This window comes from Apium graveolens, chromosome 2, assembly GCF_009905375.1.
Source record: "Apium graveolens cultivar Ventura chromosome 2, ASM990537v1, whole genome shotgun sequence".
NCBI lineage: Eukaryota > Viridiplantae > Streptophyta > Magnoliopsida > Apiales > Apiaceae > Apium > Apium graveolens.
Genome location: NC_133648.1, coordinates 11,882,433 through 11,901,277, shown reverse-complemented (window position 1 = coordinate 11,901,277; position 18,845 = coordinate 11,882,433). Strand labels below are relative to the sequence as shown.

Genomic DNA, 18,845 nt, shown 5'->3' with positions numbered 1-18,845 from the left:
TTGTGGTTGATTTCAATTTGCTTGCTTTGTCTTGTTTTTTTTGCTCAATTTCTTGTTCGAGGAAGCAACTTCACGGGCCTTAAAATGTAACTTTCACATATTAGTTATTTGTATTTCCAGTTTCGTAATAAGATATGAATATCCTATTTTGATACAAACCAAAAATCTAGAAAAAAATAAATGCAGAACTATGTCATTTAAAGCTTCATAATGAGTGGACGGGCCTAAAAGACATGTTTTGACATGATATTTTATGGTTTTTATCTTCCGTATTAAAATATGAAGGTCCTACTTTGATAAGAGCAAAAAATACGCGCAAAATTAATATGTATAATTATGCTATTTTCAGGTCAGTTGTGACTTGTGAGTTGTGACCCAGTCTTTACTTTTTTTGTCATCTCAGTTCTTCGTCCTTTCGCATCTTACGAAAAAATAAGTTCTGCTCATGCTCTTCCCAACTTCAAAGTATTTATTGCATGACAACTGGTAGAGAGTACCGTGATCGATCGAAAAGAGGGCACACGCAAAATAAAGATATGTTAATGTCGTTGAGAATGCTCAATGGCATGATCATATAGCTGGATGCCAAAAATATCAAAGCCAGTGTTGTGTCAATCCTCCCTACTGCGTCAGTATTTTTTTTCTTTCAACAACCTAAGCCAATAACAGCAAGGGGAGTCAAGAAATGTGTCAAATCATATTTGACATGTCATTTTTGGTGCCAACTTATTAAATTAGGAGTGTTCATCAAACCTATTAAATTAGGAGTGTTCATCAAACCGCATCAACCGCCCGCTCCGCACCGCACCGTTTCGCTCCACGTGATTTAAAATTTTTGTGGTGCATTTTTGTCAAACCGCGCGGTACGGTCCAATTTACAGTTTGCGGTTTGAGACTTTGTTCTTATGTTTCAAACCGCACCACATATTTTTATGAAATAAATAATTATATTATTTTTATTTTATAATATTAGAATATACGTAAGTTTTGGGCCAGCCAAAATTACTTGACAGCTCGTAATCAAGCATTTATGCATCAATGTTGTAGTTTACGGTAAATGGTTAGATCATGGATACTACTCCCTCCATTAAAAAATATAAGTCTTTTTGACTTTTTAAGCGTATTTTTAGGTGAATAAAAAATATAATTCTATATTTTTTTTTTCCAAAATTTCTTTTTGTGAATAAGAGTATATATATAAAATTTTAATTTAAGAAAAAAAAATTTTAAAAAAAGTATACGAAGCTATGACTTTTATACACCTTAAATTACGCGTAAAAAGTCAAATGGCCTAGTATTTTGGGACGGAGGTAGTACCATTTATTGTTTGTTTGTCAATGACTAAGATAATTTAAATTTGTATATGATGTATGACAAAAAAATATTGCATTTTATGGTTCAGATGTACTAAAATTGTATTTGAACTAATACTATAACTTGAAACTTATTAATTCATTCATTGATGTATTAAAATTTGTAAATCGTCCGTGTTAAAATTTATTATTTTTTTAAATAGTTGTCAAACCGCACCGCCACACCGCATATTCATGGTGCGATTTGCACAGTTTAAAATTTACGCGGTGCAGTTATAATTTGAGAATTTGGACAAATCGCATCCCTAGTTTGGTTTGCGGTTTTAGTTCAACCGCACAATACCACACCGCGAACAATCTTATAATAAATTATCAAGGGTGCTAAAAAAATATCAAGAAATGGTCAACTTTTGACACTCCCTTAATATAGCTAAAATGCTTAGAAATATATATATATATCTTATCTCTTCAATTGTATTTAATTTATTTATTTATCTGGTGTTCGATTTTATTTGAGTTAGTGTGGGGACTATTTAAACACATGAGAGAGTATTTGGGGTTGAATACTCTCAACTTTGACATAAACAAGAAATAATTCAAAAGATTAATATTTTAGATGAGTTTACAGTGGTTAACATAACATCTAGGTGATCTGTTAGAGATGTTCTAAATGTAAATACGCTGGTGCTGCAAAGTTTTCTACGTTCTTTCGATACATGTATTCACTCAACATGAAACAGCCAATACATGGCTTACAATAGCAAACAAAACAAACACTGAATACAGGAATGTGCAGAGACACTACTTTTATTCGCAAATTAAATCTGCCACAAAGACTACAACCCTTAACCACTTAGTCAACCAGTTTCGGGCATTAACAAACAATAACCATATTCAACACGCTTGGCTTAACATGTTGTCTTAGCGGGAACTGATGGGATGTTTAGTCGAGGGAAGAAAACAGGTACAATCCGAGCACCAAGGATGCATATACCACTCTTACGTATAGTATCATCATCACTTGCGTAGAAATGAAATTCCAGGTTTCCCTTGCGATTTTGAGCCACGAATTCCCCTACTTTAACCTCCACCCATTTCTCCTTTGGTTTCATGTATAAACTCTCTATGTTCTGTTGGCTGATCCCGCCTGGAACATCAAGTATAAACTTCCCTAGAGATTCCATTTCCAGGTCATGTTTTAGTTTCATCACGAAATGAATCTCGTATTTCCATCCTTCCCTCAGCTCACTTACCTCATACTTTCCCCATACATGTAGCCAATACTCATTTATCACTTCAGCTATTTCCGGACTACTTGGCGGAAAAAAATACTGTTAGTCTAAAATCAAGTAATCATGAATATACTAGTTCTCGGTTCCCAAACAAATTTATCAAAGGAAAATGCTTGATATATTGATGAGTTTTAACTTTTAATTGGATGTATATAACATATGACGAGTTTTGATTTGTGATTAAATATTTATATATACAGGCGGGTCCATATTATTATTAGGAAATTTGCTACTTACAACGTGACATATCAACAATTTGGAAAAAGTTTTAGGATTTTTTTTGAAAAATCCTACGTTTCTCTTATGAATATTTATCTACAGTAATTCTAGAGTTGTCAACAAAATTTCCTAAAAATTGAGGTATATGTTTTTATTGATTATTTTTCATAATTGTAAAGGATCCCAAATGTATTAATAAAATGAGTTTCACTAATTTAAAATGCAATATGTTTTCTAAAATTATTTTGAAAGCACTACTCTTCTTTTGAAGAGAATAAACTTCAATCAAGGAACTTACCTAAAATATGCTAGTATTATTAAGTATAAAATTGCAAATGAAAATTTTTAAATGTATGTAATTTTCTATAAATGTATTAATCAAAGCACAAAATTTAGGTGAGGTAATCTCAAAAACCAAACTTATTTAAATGATCTATAATCAAGGCACACGTTTCTTTTCATAAAAAATAAGTTCAAATGAAATTATACAAAATACATCTTTCTAAGTCTATATAAGACTTAAAATATAAGAAGTGTTCTGATGTGTCAGGCCATCTTGTTTGACCCGATTCAGGATGTCGAATATATATTTTAATAATTAAAATCTTATAAAAAATGGGGTTTTGCGATAATTTTTTGTGAAAGGAAAAACCGTCCTTCCGCAACAAATTATAACGAAACTAAAAAAAAATTGAAATATAAAATTGACTCTACCCAGGTAGAAAGCTCACCCCTCTCCCGAATTATCAGCACTCCAATACGAAGGAATTCCCGTTCTAGCAAAAATAAAATAAAATTGGAGTCAACTTGATGAGTTGTAGAGGCAGTATGAGACTTTCAAATTAATTTGTGCCCCTACTAACCTCTCATCTTTCTTTAAAGGACCCCGCCTCCATATTTTTACTTTATCCCCGTTATCTATTATCAGTTTTTTAGCAGGCACCTGGATAGCATACATCTGAAGAAAATAAATCATGCACAATAGGTTAACGGTCAAATTTACCAACTTTAATATGGAGGCCACATGTACATATATATATATATATATTCTGCAAGTACAAGTAGTACTTCATCTATGATTGGTTGTAGTTTCTTTCGAACATCTTCCCCAATTTTCTGGACCAGTTCTCCGTCATTCCTGCAGGGTTTCAGTTTAAATGTGTCATGCATGTCAAACCTCAATTGGATATTTAGATTAGATATTACCCTTTGTAGAGTATATGTATGTACTTCTACCCTTTATATATATATATGTGGTGTGTCAGGTATGGTAATTGAAAATTTATTTTTTCAGTAAAAAGTTGATAAGATATTCAGATCAATTAATATTTAATTTATAAAATAAATGTAATAGAATAAAGTAGTGAATATGAATGGATCGGAGAGGAAAGTGTAATACGAGTGAACGGGACAGGGGTATAATTTTAGTAGAATTATTTTTACTTTTGTTTTTCCCGATCAAATCCGTCCAGTTGTCAAGCTTTTTTGAGAGCAGTCCTCCATTTCCTTACGGTCTCAGACCCATGAAGTCATTCATGTTGCTGAAAATCTGCTTTAAAATTTCCGCTCTGGTGGCTTACAACCGATGGATCAACTTTGTAGAATACAGGAATCACAAACACATGTCCATTTGCTTGCCTTTCCATTATCTCTTGAAGTTCGTCAAGGCAACATTTGGAGTTGCCATAGTTCTCAGAGAAAACTATGACACATATCTTGGACTCACGGATTGCTTCCAATAGTTTTGCTGAGATCTCTTCTCCTCTTGGCAAGCCATCATCGTCTATATAAGTTTTGACTCCGCTATCAGTCAGGTGTCTGTATAGATGGCTGGTGATGTTGTCTCGTGTATCTTCACCTCTGAAGCTCAAGAACACCCAACAAGGAAGCTGGGATAAAGGAGCAGAAGAAGTAGCCATTAGATATTGATAAAAGTGGTGTTTTATATAAGTTGGGAAGATGAATAATAAAACAAAAGTTGTTGTTCTTATATAGGAGTACGCTAGAGCAAGTCCACTAGACTAAGCTGTTCAAGCTCTTAACTTTATTTAAGAAATGATAATAAAATTTACACTACAATAATATTTCATGTTTTCTTAAGACCATCTTTAACCGTATTAGTTATAATTGGTTGACTAAATTGGATCTGTAGGATAATATGTAAAATTTGTTGAACTTGTAAGGCATTGTACTTCGATGATATTGAGCTATATTTTAAAAATAGTATGTTATTAAAATTTTATATTGTTATAAATAGAATATATTAATTCAATATGGTAATAGATGATTAATTTTGTTTACAGATTTCTTACCGGTTCTGTAGTGGTTCAACAAATATAGCCAATATCAAGAGGTTAACTATATTTATAAATAAGGGGAATGTATCATTGAAGATGATTTTTTTTACATAATCTCTATATTTTTTACTTACTATGTATTAATGATTTTGAGCTAAAGACTCTATGTGATTGGAGATGCTCTAACACATTAATATTATTCATTCACTCTCTATTTTTAAAAAATAGTCCCCTCTTTTTAAGTATTCCTAACCAATATTTAATAATAAATTATATTTATTACCATCTCTCTCTTTTATGTTTGACTTGTATTAAAATAAAGTATTTTTAATAATAAAATATTATATAAAGGATAAGTATAAGGAAAATTGTTGAAGATAAACATATTTAAAAATTTTCAAAATTAAGAGCTAATTTTTAATATTATTTTTAGGAATTAATTAAGGAGGCTGTTGGACTTTATCCTATAATAATACAGACTAAGTTGACCTTTGTACAGAAAGTAAATTACTAGTAGCAGATAAAGCGTGTTCCAGCAAATAAACCTACAAAGTCCAAGCTAATTAAATAAGGGGTACTAGCAAATAAAACTCCGAAGTCTAAGCTAATTAAATAAGCTAATTAAATAAAGCCTGTACTAGCAAATAAAACTACCAACTTAACAACTCAACCACAATAGTCCTGCAACAGCTGTGAAGTAGGATTTTAATTAACAGAAATGAAACATAAGAATATTAAGTAGCTAACTTGTAATTATAATTCTACAAATGGATTTTGAAGGGCAGCAAGCCTGATCCAGCGTCATACGCAACTGTGCAGTTTGTTACAATAATAATATTAAGATCACGAAAAGAGCGGCATTTTTTTTATTGTAAAAAATTCGTAACAGCTATTTTTCGGGTATTTACCGGTAAATTTTACGGGCTCACACGATAACATGTAAATTACGTGAATTAAGATAAACTGCATTGAAGCGGTAGACTCTGACTCAGAAGTCATAATTATAAATTCTTTTTCCGTAATATTCGAATTTGTGACCAAAATAATAGTTATTCCCTTTTTAATTAACTGAGCCAATTTTGTGGATAACATTCCTCTCAACTTTTACATATACCAGAATGATAGAGGTAAGTTTAAAGTGGTATAAGATTCTTCATTTTAAGATGATTAAGAGATTCATATTCAATTTTTGTCATTCCCAATATTTTTCATAATTTATTTTTAATAAAAATAAATTAACATCCAAAGGGCAATTCTTCAACCCCACGAATGACCTTTCAAATGATAAAAATTGTGAGGGCTTTTTCTAATCCACAGAAACTTATCATCTAGTAAAAAATGTATTTAATAAATTCATTGATCGTAATGTAAATCACGATTATTGTGAAAAATAGATTCTCCAATTTTTGGACAAAAATCTTTATATAAAATCATATTGCGCCAAGAAAATATTTACACCACATCTAACGCCCCCTGTTCCCATTCTTCTTATCCCAAATACTTGCCCCCTCAAGTATATCTAAAAGACAATAAAACAAATTCAGCAAAGGCAAAATCAAACAAGTTGATGTAAATTGCACGAAATCTTAAAATATAAATAAATATTTCAATAAAGCATGAGTGAAGTGCATTGTGTATACGTACAATTTTTATGTATATATATTTGAGATATTGCACTTCAAAAACTACAGTTAAATTTCGTTAAATTAATAATCTCGACTAATTAATAATTTTTTGTAGTCCCAACTCGGGACCTTTAATATAAATTAATAATCCGTTAAATTTATAAAATAATAACTTTTTATTAAAATAGATAAGTCCCATATAATATATAAAATAATAATTTCATATTATATCAAAATTATAAATTTATTCTAATATGTAATTTTAAAAAAAAACTCTAATGTAACTCATTTTCTTTTAAAATTAAATTGTCTTGTAATTCATTTTATATCAATATTGGGAGCTCTGGTCTACTATGTACATGTTGCAAAAGAAACTTAACTGTTAACGGAGAAATTCGGTTAATAAATATTTGAGGTTCGCGACCGTAATCAAAATCTGCAATGGTGATCTTTCGTCGTAAAAGTTTTTGGAGTATGATGATTCTGATGAATCGGGGGCTGAGATCGTAAGGGTGTTTGATGGTGGCGTATAGAGCTTTCGATTTCAATCCCCTACAATGTGTCTACGTACCTCCTTTTATAAAGGATTAAGCCCTACATAGTTTTTGGAGAACAAGAAACCTAGATGGACTTGGCTTCTCATTTCGTGGCCCCATAGGAGTTGTCGAACCAACTTCCTATTATAATTCGAACATTGATTTTGTATTTAGGAGTGTCTAGTGATGCAGCCTAGTAACAAAGACCCAAGGCTCGGTTACGACTTCAGAACTTCACATGTAAGGAAATTCATCCCCGCTACAACTATCTTCATCGATCGTAACCGCGGGTATAACCATGTCTTACCGCAAATCCACCAGACTACTGGACAAGTGATCCCGAGCGTATAAGTACAGAGTGCGAGATAACCCCAAAGTCTTCCGACGAGGACAACCCGACGAATGCAGAGACATGACTCCCAAATCACACACTAAGTATTTACGATCGTTCCCCTACGAGGATAACCCGCAAAACTATAGAACAACGCCTTCAATATGTTTTCCAGGACAACGAGATCCCGGAGGCCTTCTTTCCTTCACATGATGCGCCCTGAAAGGGGTTGGAGTCCTCCAAAGGCTCCTCTGGATGCTTAGGGCGCGCCCTGGGCATATGAAAGCTTCTTCAGAGATCTTCTTCTTTACTTGTATCTTTCTTATGTTTCATTCACTTTCCAGTTTAGTTGTGGGATCAACCTCCTTGCCGATCCTTCATAATTACTCAACTTGCATTGCGGTGCAACCACCTCGCGCGGCTTTATAGCACGGGACACGCCCTACAAGGTCCGCGGATATTTCCCTGGAGCCATGATCATTCCTTACTTCTTGATAGATTTATTATTTTTTCTTTAGCTTAAAATACCTTTTATGGACTTCCTCGTCAAAACATGTTTTTCGTCGTCACCTTCTACTCTACCATGCAACGTAATATCCTTGTCGTTGTGGTCGTCGTAACATTGTCGTCGGAGCGGTCGTCGCACGTCTCCTATACTATGATTGCTGTAAGCTTTTGCTGTAATGACCGTTGTAAAATTTCGTGTATAACTCCATCAATCGTTGTCATAATTTATCATCGTTGATAGTTCTCACAAACGGTCGCACCTCGTGCCTAGCATCGCTCAGGTCGTGCCCGAAGCTGTTACGGTGACAGGTGCGATCGCGGCGCTTGTGGCTACTGCGGCCGTTGGGGGCTCGCCTGGGGATGCTGCAGCCGTTAAGGGCGCGCCTAGTACTGCTGCGGCTGCTGGAGGCGCGCCCGAGGGTGTTGCCGCTGCTGGAGGCGCGCCTGGGGCTGCTGTAGTTGTTGGGGCGCGCCTGGGGCTCTAAAGATGCATTCTCCAGAGCTCGTCCTTCTTCTTTCTTGACGATGATCCGGCCCATTTTCTCGAAGATTCGATAAAAAATCCATGATGATTTTATTGCATAACAACTACCCCCCAATTTTCTAGTTTGCTAAAAATAAAGTGGAAAATCTTCTTTACTTTCTTCGACTTCCGTTAGTAGTTATAATATTATTGTTCCCAACATCTTTACCTCATCCCTCGCAAGTGAGCTTCCTTCCATTAATATGTGTAAACTTGTTCTTCCATAAAAAGCATATAGTTGATAAGATTTGTCGTAAAATTATATTCCGAGTTTCCAAGACAAGCACTTCAGTTTTTATTCCACAAAATCTTCTGCGAATATTTTCCGCAAATTTCTTCCACAAATATTTTCCGAAATTATCTTTCTCTCCGTTGTTGAAATCGTGCGGGGCACGCCCTACCGTCCAGGGGTTGGTTCCGGGGTTGAAACTTCAATAAATTTCAAATTTTGCTTCAAAGCATACATCTTTTCTTCATCTCGATATGCTTTCTCATTGACTTGCATGTCACTCATGCATAACATATAGATCTTGTAGAATCTTCACATTGACCTCCAATTATGTTTGTTGATAACTTGAATTTAAAAATTAGGGAATCAGTTACACCCAATTCACACATGAGGGCGGGCCCGAGGCACGCAATGAGGCTCCCAAGTCGTGACCCCAGATTTTCCTTCACGAGGCGCGCCCGGAGCTCCCGAATTTGCGGGTTGCAATCTACGCATAGTGCGGGTCACGCCCGAAGCTTATTCAAAGCTCGAGTTATGATCTCGTTTCCTTGTTGGACATGCCTTATCTGCTTCAAGATATTTATATTTAAATATATATATATATATATATATATATATATATATATAGATATTGATTTTTGTTGGTGTTGTGGCGCGTCTTAACCACTTTTCTTTTATCGATGACTCGCGTACTCCCTTCTATCCGTTTGCGGAATTCAACCATAAGTTGGAGATTTTCACCACTCCACTTTGATCACCATCTACTTTGCTATCTTTATTGCTTTATCTCTCCAAGACCTTATTAGAGCGGATTCAGTGAGAAAAGATTAGTATGTTCATTGAGCATGAGGTATCGACTTCTGATGTTCTTTTTAAGGTATATCTTTATATTAATCGATCTTTGGCTGGAGGATTGGTCCGAGATTGATATTTCAAACTTGACAGTGAGAGCCAGGGGAAAAGCCACATTATTGCTTCCTATGGGGAGAGTAAGTTCCCTTCACATGAGCTTTCTCGCTGAGTGCTTATAGATGAACTTGAGTTCTTCTTTTCATCAAAGTTTAATGCTATAGAGTACTCTATGACGGAAGGCATACAATTTTATCCATTTTCCTTCTTGAGATGTCTTTGATTCAACTATGGCGAGAACTTCAGGATTCCTTGGATGGTTATCCCCTTAAGTTTGGTCAAGCTCGACTTTGGCACATCTCTTCATCCTTTATTCAGGTGTATTTTGGATTGGTTTGATATGGCTCCTTTCCAGTTGTCTCTCAATAGTTGGGAGTTAGCGTTATCTCTGTTCGTGTTATGATCTCTATAAGCTTGGTGTTCCAGCTGCGAGGAAGATTGTTTATTTCTTCAATCTTCATTCTCATAAAAATTTGTCAGTTTAAATTGGATGTTGGTACGTCTCTCTAAATTGTATTCCATTGACGTCATATCAATATTTTCTTCTTTTTGTAATGTTGTCTTTGTTTCTTCGAAATAGATGATAAGAGAGTGAATAGGTTAAGTAGTGCAGCCGCGAAGAGAGCAAGTGCTAAACTTCTTCCTCCTCGTGAGGACTTCAGTCCCGATACTCTTGTTATGAAAGATAATATTAGGAAGATTGGAGTTCTCCACCCCGATGTGGGTTTGAAGATTGAAGATTGGAGTTCTCAAAGGACCTTCCCTCTTTCTCTAATCTTTGGTAGGTGTTAGGCGCACTCTAAGGAGTTCACACCTTCAGGGGGCGCCCTAGGGGTACACACTCTCGTGGCACTCCTCCTAGGAATGAAGCCTTTGATTTTCGTTCTCGTATTCCTTGTCGTTTCACATTTACTTACATTTTCACATATGATTGCTTGTCGTGCTCCATGGCTTCTTCACTTGCATCTTCGTGCTATGCATATGCTCCCATCCCGTATTTTCTTCATCTGCATCGATACACATGTGTCTCTATCTTGCATGCTTTGTTTCATATCTGACATGACATGTACCACTTGATCTTGCTCCTTAAAAAAAGTTTTGATCTTAGTATAGATGGCGTGGTTGATGTAGGCATTGTGGAGAAGTGTAAGCTTCAAGCCTAAATTACCATGTGGATTCTTGGCAAATGATCCCGACTATGACTTCAATTACTTTGTCGTAGAGATATTGTCCTTTATTACTTAATTCAAGAGGGACAATACACAGACCATTGTTGATAGGAGAGTTTCTTTAGGACTCGACCACCTCCATGTTCAAGCTTCGAGTCCGCCCGTTGTGATAGTGGGCGTGGCAAGAGTGGTGGCCGATGCGATTGATGCTGATACTCCTTAGGATGATATTGCTCATATAAATGATGTTATCTCCATGAGTAATGTTCTTCCCATAATGGTTTCTCCCCAAACATAATATTTTTATTTCCACCCCTCGAGAATAGGGGTGTGCTTTCTAGGCCCTCCTTTTTTACGGAGGTGCGCCTTTTAGTCCCTTCACGTTTTGTGTTGATTTTCATATATTTTGCTATGTTGTGACTATCACTATGACTTTTATTCGAGGTGCGGACCTCTATAAGATCCCTGCAATTTGTACGAACTCGTTTACTTATCACACTTTGCATTTAAACTCCATGTTGTGTATCATGTCGCATGTTGTCATTTTACTTTTGCCTTAAATTATTTTTATCTTGATAAAACAACCAACAAGTAAACTTGTAAGAAAAGGGATGTAACTGTAAAACCTTCCCCGTGGGGAAGATCCTTCACAGGGCGCGCCCTGGGAGGCGTGTGGCTTCTTCGGGGGGTCTTGCACCTTCTTGCGTGCCCGAAAGTTATTTGTTAGATATTAAGTGCAGTGAAATACAACACGGGGGGGGGGGTGAATGTGTTTTCTTGGATTTTAATTACTTGTAAAGGTGTTTGGCTTATATTTGAACAAAACAGATATGAACTTGTAGTGATAAAATGTTTAACTGCAAACGCACAAACAAATTATCAAAAAATCACTTGATTGTATTAATCAAATATGTTTTGCTACAAATCTATGTTCTTAAAGAGTTCTTAAAGATAAGAACTCAGCTACAATTCTTGAGAGAGAATTCAAGATTTTTCCTAGATCTGTTTGTTACTTCTAAAATAAAGGACCCGTGATTTCTTTATAGATCAACATGCACGGGATTACAAAACTTGAACTAAAATGGACTAACACAGTTTCTAAAGCTACTTTGTTTATTTTCCATTTCTAGTGTTAGAAAATCTGTGCAGAATCTAATATGTCTGTGACCCTCCTTTGTCCAGTGAATCTTGGCCCTTGATCTTGAATTCTTCAAGCTGCATTTGTAGTCTTTCCAATTCAGTGATAGAATTGTTTGTTGACTACTAATCTTGAATCTTTATTTTGTCTGTATTCTGAATTATGAAGTAGTTTGTTGAGATCTCTTTTTGTTCTGTAGAGATGTCACATATCGATAAGTAAAATGACTTATCTATATCTTGAGTTCTCTACATGTGTTAATGACTTGTTGAGGTGTCCAGTTCTCTACATATAGAATGACTTGTCGATATATCCAGTTCTATACATAGGCTTTTGACTTGTCAATATCTTTAGTTCTCTACATGAAGGTTTGGTTTGTCGATATCTCTACATCTCTACATGAAAAAATGACTTGTCGATATCTCCAGTTCTCTACATAAACTTTTTGACTTGTCGATATCTGAGATATTTAAATGCATATTGACTTGTCAATATCTATTGGGACTTCTCTACAAGTAATTTCGGACTTCTCGACAGACTACTCGTTATTTCTTAATATGTGACTTTGTTATTTCCTAAAAATCTAACAACAGAATTACAGAAGGGGGGTTAAATGTAATTCTGGTTTCTTTTGAAAATTTAAAAATCTCTTTTGAATATATATAACTGTGAATGAATATTCAGTAGTTCGGATTAAAAGAATTCAATTATTCAAACACAAAGTAATTAAACAAGACAATTTAAAAACTTTTTGGTGGATTGAACTTTCCACCATATATATATTGTAGTAACTGGAAATTTCGCAACGTGATTAAGTGAATAAAGTATAATTTTGTGTTGTAATTTTAAATTATGTGAATAAATAAAGGGTTAAATGATTTTGCTGGTTAATTGTCTTTATTGTATAACAGTAACTGGGAACGTAAAATGACCCGTTCCATTTTGATGAGTCAGCTTAAGGGATAAGCTGTGTTGTCGGGTTGTCAGGTTGAACGGAACCCGTTTTAAAAAGAGATTAAGGTATTTAAATGTGAACTATGTGTTATTGTGTGAAATAAGAATGTATAAGCAAATATTACAACCCAGTCGTGGTGTCAGTGGGTATAAAGGATTAATTGTGAAGCGTGTTTGAAAACGCTCCGCGTCGGGCCGTTAGACAAGACGCGACCCGTTACGCGAATAACTATTATGAACAAAAAGGGGAAATTTCTTAAGACTAATGGTGATGTAAGATGAGTCGTAATATGTGAATACGTGCTATTTCTTGATAACGTGCTTGATTATGTGCCCTGAGTATTTTTAAATAGTTTTAAAAGGAATTATTTGATTTAAATAAGATTTGTTGAGCCTTTGTATATTTTTATAAAATTATCTGAGTATGGTCAAGGCATGAAATCTATTTTTTTATCTTCAAAATAGTCCTAGAGACTTTCTAAAAATAGTAGATGAAATTATTTGGCGATCAATGTATTTCAAAATAATTTTATCAAGTTATATCTCTATTTTGAGCCTGATCTTGTAAAAATCATAGAAAATAAACCGTACGCTAAAAAATTATTTTAAAAATATGGTCGGAAAGATAATTTCGAGTTCTATATTCTAAAATTGTTATTCATTTCATTGTCATCTTTTATGAGAGAGTTATATATTATCCAAACTCGTTTTGAATTAAAAATAAAAAAAAGAATAAAAGGAGTGGATTTTTGCTAAATTACTAAAATACCCCTGCCACTCCAATATATATACTACCCACCCTTCTATTTTCTCTTCTTCACCGTCTCTCTCTCACTCTCTCTCTCGGCTCTCTCATTCTCTCTCTCTCTCTCTCACTCTCTCTCTCTCTCTCTCTCTTCGGTAAATCTCTCTCTCCTCTCGGTTCGTGATTATCCCATGGCCGAAATTCGATTTTAAACTCATATCCATCCTCCTCTAGTTATATATGTGTGTGTTTTTGTTTGCATGTGAGGGTGTGGTTGTGTGAGGGTTCGAGAAGAGATAAACCCCTTCGGGTTTTGCTTAATTTGAGTTGTTCTCTTAATCTCTTACATAAACTAGCTGATTGATTGGTGGTTTCTAGACTCAAATTGGTGCATGCATGTTATAATTCTTGATAATTTTGAATGTTTTGATTTTGATTTAAGTTTACAAAGGATTTTGGCTTGAGGACTTGATTTTGTTTCAGTTTTCTTTGAAAAATGATTTAAAGGGATGAGTTTTGGCTTGAACAAAAGTTTATAAGTGATTCTTGTACTTGCATGTCATTATTTGATTCTTTGATTGTGTTTTGTTGAAAAAGCCAAATGGTTCATAGTTTTAAAAGGGATTAATTAAAGATACTTGGTTGATTTGATTCTAGGGTATAGTGAAGTGAATGCATGTTGAGTTACTAGGGATTATTTGTTTGGTTTTGGTTCGAATTATGTAAAATAGAAAGAAGGATTGAGTCGTTTCGATTCTAATATGGTGTGGTTGGTCATTATGACTATAGTATTGAGATTTAAGTAAAGTATATTATTTTATGTGTTATGTGAGTATACTTGTAATTATACTCGTAAGATTAAAGTTAAGCGTTAGAATGAGTTGGGGTAATTATTTAACGTTCTGGGAACGTCGAGTGAGAATCTAATTAGGGTTTTGATTTTGCATTTAGATCAGCATCGTGAAGGCATTCAGGCTAGGAAAGAGAAAGGTATTCTAGGTGGCAGTAACTCAACCCTTGTAAAGCAGGAAAGCGAATTCAGGCAAGTAACTCTGCCTACCTGTATAAATTGATTATAGAGAGGATGTTGATGATGCCATGATAGAGTAATGATCTTTTATAACAATTGTGATAACCTATTATTGATTTTTGAACCTTGAAATTGATACTTGTGCTATACCTGTCACTGATCCCTTGAAACACCCTGATACTGATCTTGTAATGATTTGATATGGTTATTGTTTGGTTCATATCTTGATTACTTGTTGTCTCCTATTGATACCTTGAATTCTCGTAAACCATTAAAGAACCTTTATGAACTCCCTTGCGTATTGTTTCGAGTAACCTAAGTCCTTCATCCTTTTTTGTATCCCTTATTCTGTAATGATCCTTAGAAACTTTTTGATTCCCTAACTTGCGTACTTTTGTTTATCATTTGATCAAGATCTTTACATTGATCTTTGCTTACCTCTGATTCATTCATTGTCTTTGAATTCTTGAATTGAACTTAAGAATGATTTTCCACTAGAAAGAGTCTGAATGATTTCATATTCTTGGTAATGATAGAATGAACTTATTCAAACCTTTCTTTTCCAAGACAAGGTTTTCCAAATGAATTTCTGATGGATTGGATTGAGATGTAAGAGACTAGTGGGACTAGTCCAGTCATATAAGATGCTAGAGGGGCTAGCCCAATTTAAGGTTGAAATTATGCCAAGGTACCTTAACGACCAGATGGAGGTCGGTACGGGCTGATCACCCGTATTATTATTTATGAAAGTTAAAGTAGTCCAATCAAGGGTTCCCTATCACTTTATAAAGAGTAATTGAATACATTTCCTTAGCAATTGCTTCCTTAAAAATGAAATGATTTAAAATGAATTGAAATGAGTTGATTGTGTTATTTTTTAGCATATAGCTTTGAGAACCCTGATTCTTATCTCTGATATTGTTATTAATCATAAAATTGATTCCCAGAGTTGAATAGATTCTTGCTTTCCACTTGAAAGATCCATTGAGATCCCGCTATTGATTTGTGATGAATGTCGATTTTCGCTCTGTCATAACCCTTGAACCTTGAAAGCCCAAAACCCCTTTCTCGATACCTTTGTTCACCCAAAGATGGAAACCTGCCACCTAGAGATTTAAAGTAGAATGCCTTAAAAGTTATTTTGGATATTTGATATTGTTGCATCATAGAACTATCAGATAGTTACTTGCTGAGCTTTTTGTGCTCATATATTTTGTTTTGATCTAACCATGGCAGTTAAGCAAGAGGATGGCCATACTTAGACGCACTGCTTGTAATTTTCGATTATGTAAATTCAATATTATATTTAGGGTTGTAATAATACTTACTGGTTAATAGTTATGTCTCGTCTCAATCTTAATCTTGTTTAGATCATGTTAATAGTTAATCGGGGTTTATGCTTATTTATTGTTAGTTTAATGGTGTGTGGGTCCTCATTTCCTAATCCCGAGATTGAGGGCGTCACAAGTTGGTATCTCTTTTGAAACACAGTATAATCAAGAAAAGTAGTTGGACTAACATGAGGGTGAACTTAGTTCGATGAACCAGAGTTGTAGAAATGCAGCACAAACATCCAAAATTTCGTAAATTTTCTAGAGAATGTACAGAGTTATGTAATTTGAAATAAGGAGAAAGATTTCCAAACTAGGCAGGGCCAATCGATTGATGAGATAGGTTGCACACAAAATACTATCACCCCAAAATTTATCTGGAAATTTGGACCGTGGGAACAAAGCTCGGGATGTTTCCAACAAATGACGGTGTTACACTTTACTATCCCATTCTGTTGAGGGGTGTAGGCACAAGTAGTTTGATTGACATTTCTTTAAGTAAAACTATTGCAAATCACCCGCTGTTATTTCAAGGGCATTGTCAGACCGAATACATGGAACCTATACACTATATTGTTTCTTGGCATAAGTAACGAAATTCTCCAATACAGTTGAAACCTCATATTTATAACGCAATATGTACCCATGTATAACGAGTAAAATCGTCTAAAATAGTCAAAAAAGCTGTAATTTGAATATGACTTGGTCTTATAAGGACCCCATACATCAATATGCAATAATTCAAGCACTCTAGAAGTTTTAATAGAGCTATAAGAAAATGGTTGTCTACTTTGCTTAGCTTCTTGTTAGGCCATTAATCAACTGTAGAGGGGGGGGGGGGTGAATACAGTTAATATAATCTATTCGACAAAGCTTCAACATAATCAACAGTTTTTATATTAACTGACAAAAACTTATTATAAATGTACTCTCTCGAAAGGATGAACAATTATCCTTGAGAGCTGCTAGGTTATGCGAAAGATATAACAATATCATAATGCATATAGCATGAACCTAATCTGTGCTTTGTATAGAGCTCATCTACACAAAGTATAAGGAATCCTATTCTATCACCAACAAGGAAACCTATACAATTACTTCTGAGATAAATTCCTTCACCGCCTTGATTTTCTGTTTCCTTTTCCTCGTCGAAGATCAACTGATGTGACGAATACTGATTTCATTATCCGTTGACATCATCATCCGTTGATATCATCATCCATCGATATCATCATCCGTTGACATCATCATCATCATCCGTTGATATATAATATCTGAAATAAACTTCTGATAGTTTCTGTTTGATATCATCAATTGCTCCTAACAATCTCCTCCAACATGTTCATTATGGAAATATGGACAAGTTCCAATTGATGATGTCAAAACTATCTAAATGCAGGAATTAAGTATGCATATTTAATCTTGCTTCAGTGAATATCAGACTTTACTCTTCATCCTGAACTGCTTCTTTAACTTGAGCTATGTTAGAGGTTAATTCCACTTCATCAGCTCAGAATGCTTCCGGAAATCTTCCTTCTTCGATAAGCTTGGATGATTTCTTCTTCTTCTTCTTCATTTTTTTCTTCAGTATAATGAGCTTGAACCACTGTATAGACTGGATCTATTACAGTTTGAGATTTAGATTCCTTAGATACCGACTTCTTCTTTGTAACAGCTTTGGCTTTAGGCTTTGGGATCTTTAAATTTTCTTCTATCTTTTCTTTTCCTTTAAGCTTCTTGTCAGCAGTTCCAATAACTTATGATCTGAGAGATCTTTCATCTTCTGCCTGACTGATTTCCCTTATAACTATACCTCTGATTGGTCTGTTAGAAGGATCATCTTCATAAAGTACTTGAGAAATAACAGCAATATCGGAATTTGCCGTCTTCATAGAATTTTTAAAGTCTTCCTCCATTTTTGAATTTTTGAATTCTTTACCTCCCTTCGTCTTCTAAACCTCATCACACTCTCATTTGGCATCTTCAGAACTATCTTTCACCCCAACGGTCTATCTGAGCATCACGCTTGAATAGTTAGTACATTTCTTATAATAATGTCAAATTCTCCTATCTTAAATGATATAAAATCCTCACAACTTATTACCAGAAATCTCAATTCCACCATTGGTACTCACTTATTTAACAATTACACGTTCTTGATTTGTAGTCCTTTAGTCATAATCTTATCAATTCAACATGGTAATTCATCTTATCAACAAAACCTTGAGAGATTAAAAATCAAGTTGCTCTCACATCTTTTAATACTTTAACACGTAAGGTATTCACAATAATCACTCACGTCATCACGTCCGTATTCTGAATAACATATTTCACAGACAAATCGTAAACTCTCATCCTTGGAGATGTATTCCTTATCGGAGTAGATTCCCTTGACTCTTAGTACATCCCCGACTGGGGCTGGTGATTTTCCAATCCTAGCCATGTGCCCTTGTTTTGTTTCCATGCGCGAGAGGTATATGGAACTTTTCCCTCTTGGTTCATGATACGTTGATTTTTATTTGAAAAACTTCTGCAAAGAACGATAGTACAACGAAACAACTGGAAGGATTCACAATTTAATAAACTTAGAGTTGAAAAGAAAGAAGAAGTAATGATTTAAATATGAATGAGACAACCACATTGGTACTTAAGATGACCAGTCTTTCGTACCATATGGCATACAACACATGATTAAGT

At 34.6% G+C, this 18,845-nt stretch overlaps 2 protein-coding genes across 3 annotated transcripts; both read right to left on the bottom strand.

Annotated features, from left to right (window-relative positions):
• Positions 1-2,003: 2,003 nt before the first annotated feature.
• Positions 2,004-4,766, bottom strand: LOC141705810 (protein PHLOEM PROTEIN 2-LIKE A5-like). Of its 2 annotated transcripts, XM_074508700.1 has the most exons (5): positions 4,268-4,766; positions 3,893-3,962; positions 3,688-3,782; positions 3,556-3,600; positions 2,004-2,624 (listed from the first exon to the last, which is right to left on the bottom strand). In XM_074508700.1, exons 3-5 carry the CDS (start codon positions 3,780-3,782, stop codon positions 2,222-2,224), a joined length of 543 nt encoding a protein of 180 aa, XP_074364801.1. In that variant the 5' UTR covers positions 3,893-3,962; positions 4,268-4,766; the 3' UTR covers positions 2,004-2,221. The 2 variants fall into 2 exon arrangements, with proteins under 2 accessions (XP_074364801.1, XP_074364800.1); XM_074508699.1 differs by having other exon boundaries at positions 3,893-4,766.
• Positions 4,354-4,743, bottom strand: LOC141685457 (toll/interleukin-1 receptor-like protein). The gene has a single exon (XM_074490558.1). The coding sequence runs from the start codon at positions 4,741-4,743 to the stop codon at positions 4,354-4,356; it is 390 nt and encodes a 129-aa protein (XP_074346659.1).
• Positions 4,767-18,845: the final 14,079 nt, after the last annotated feature.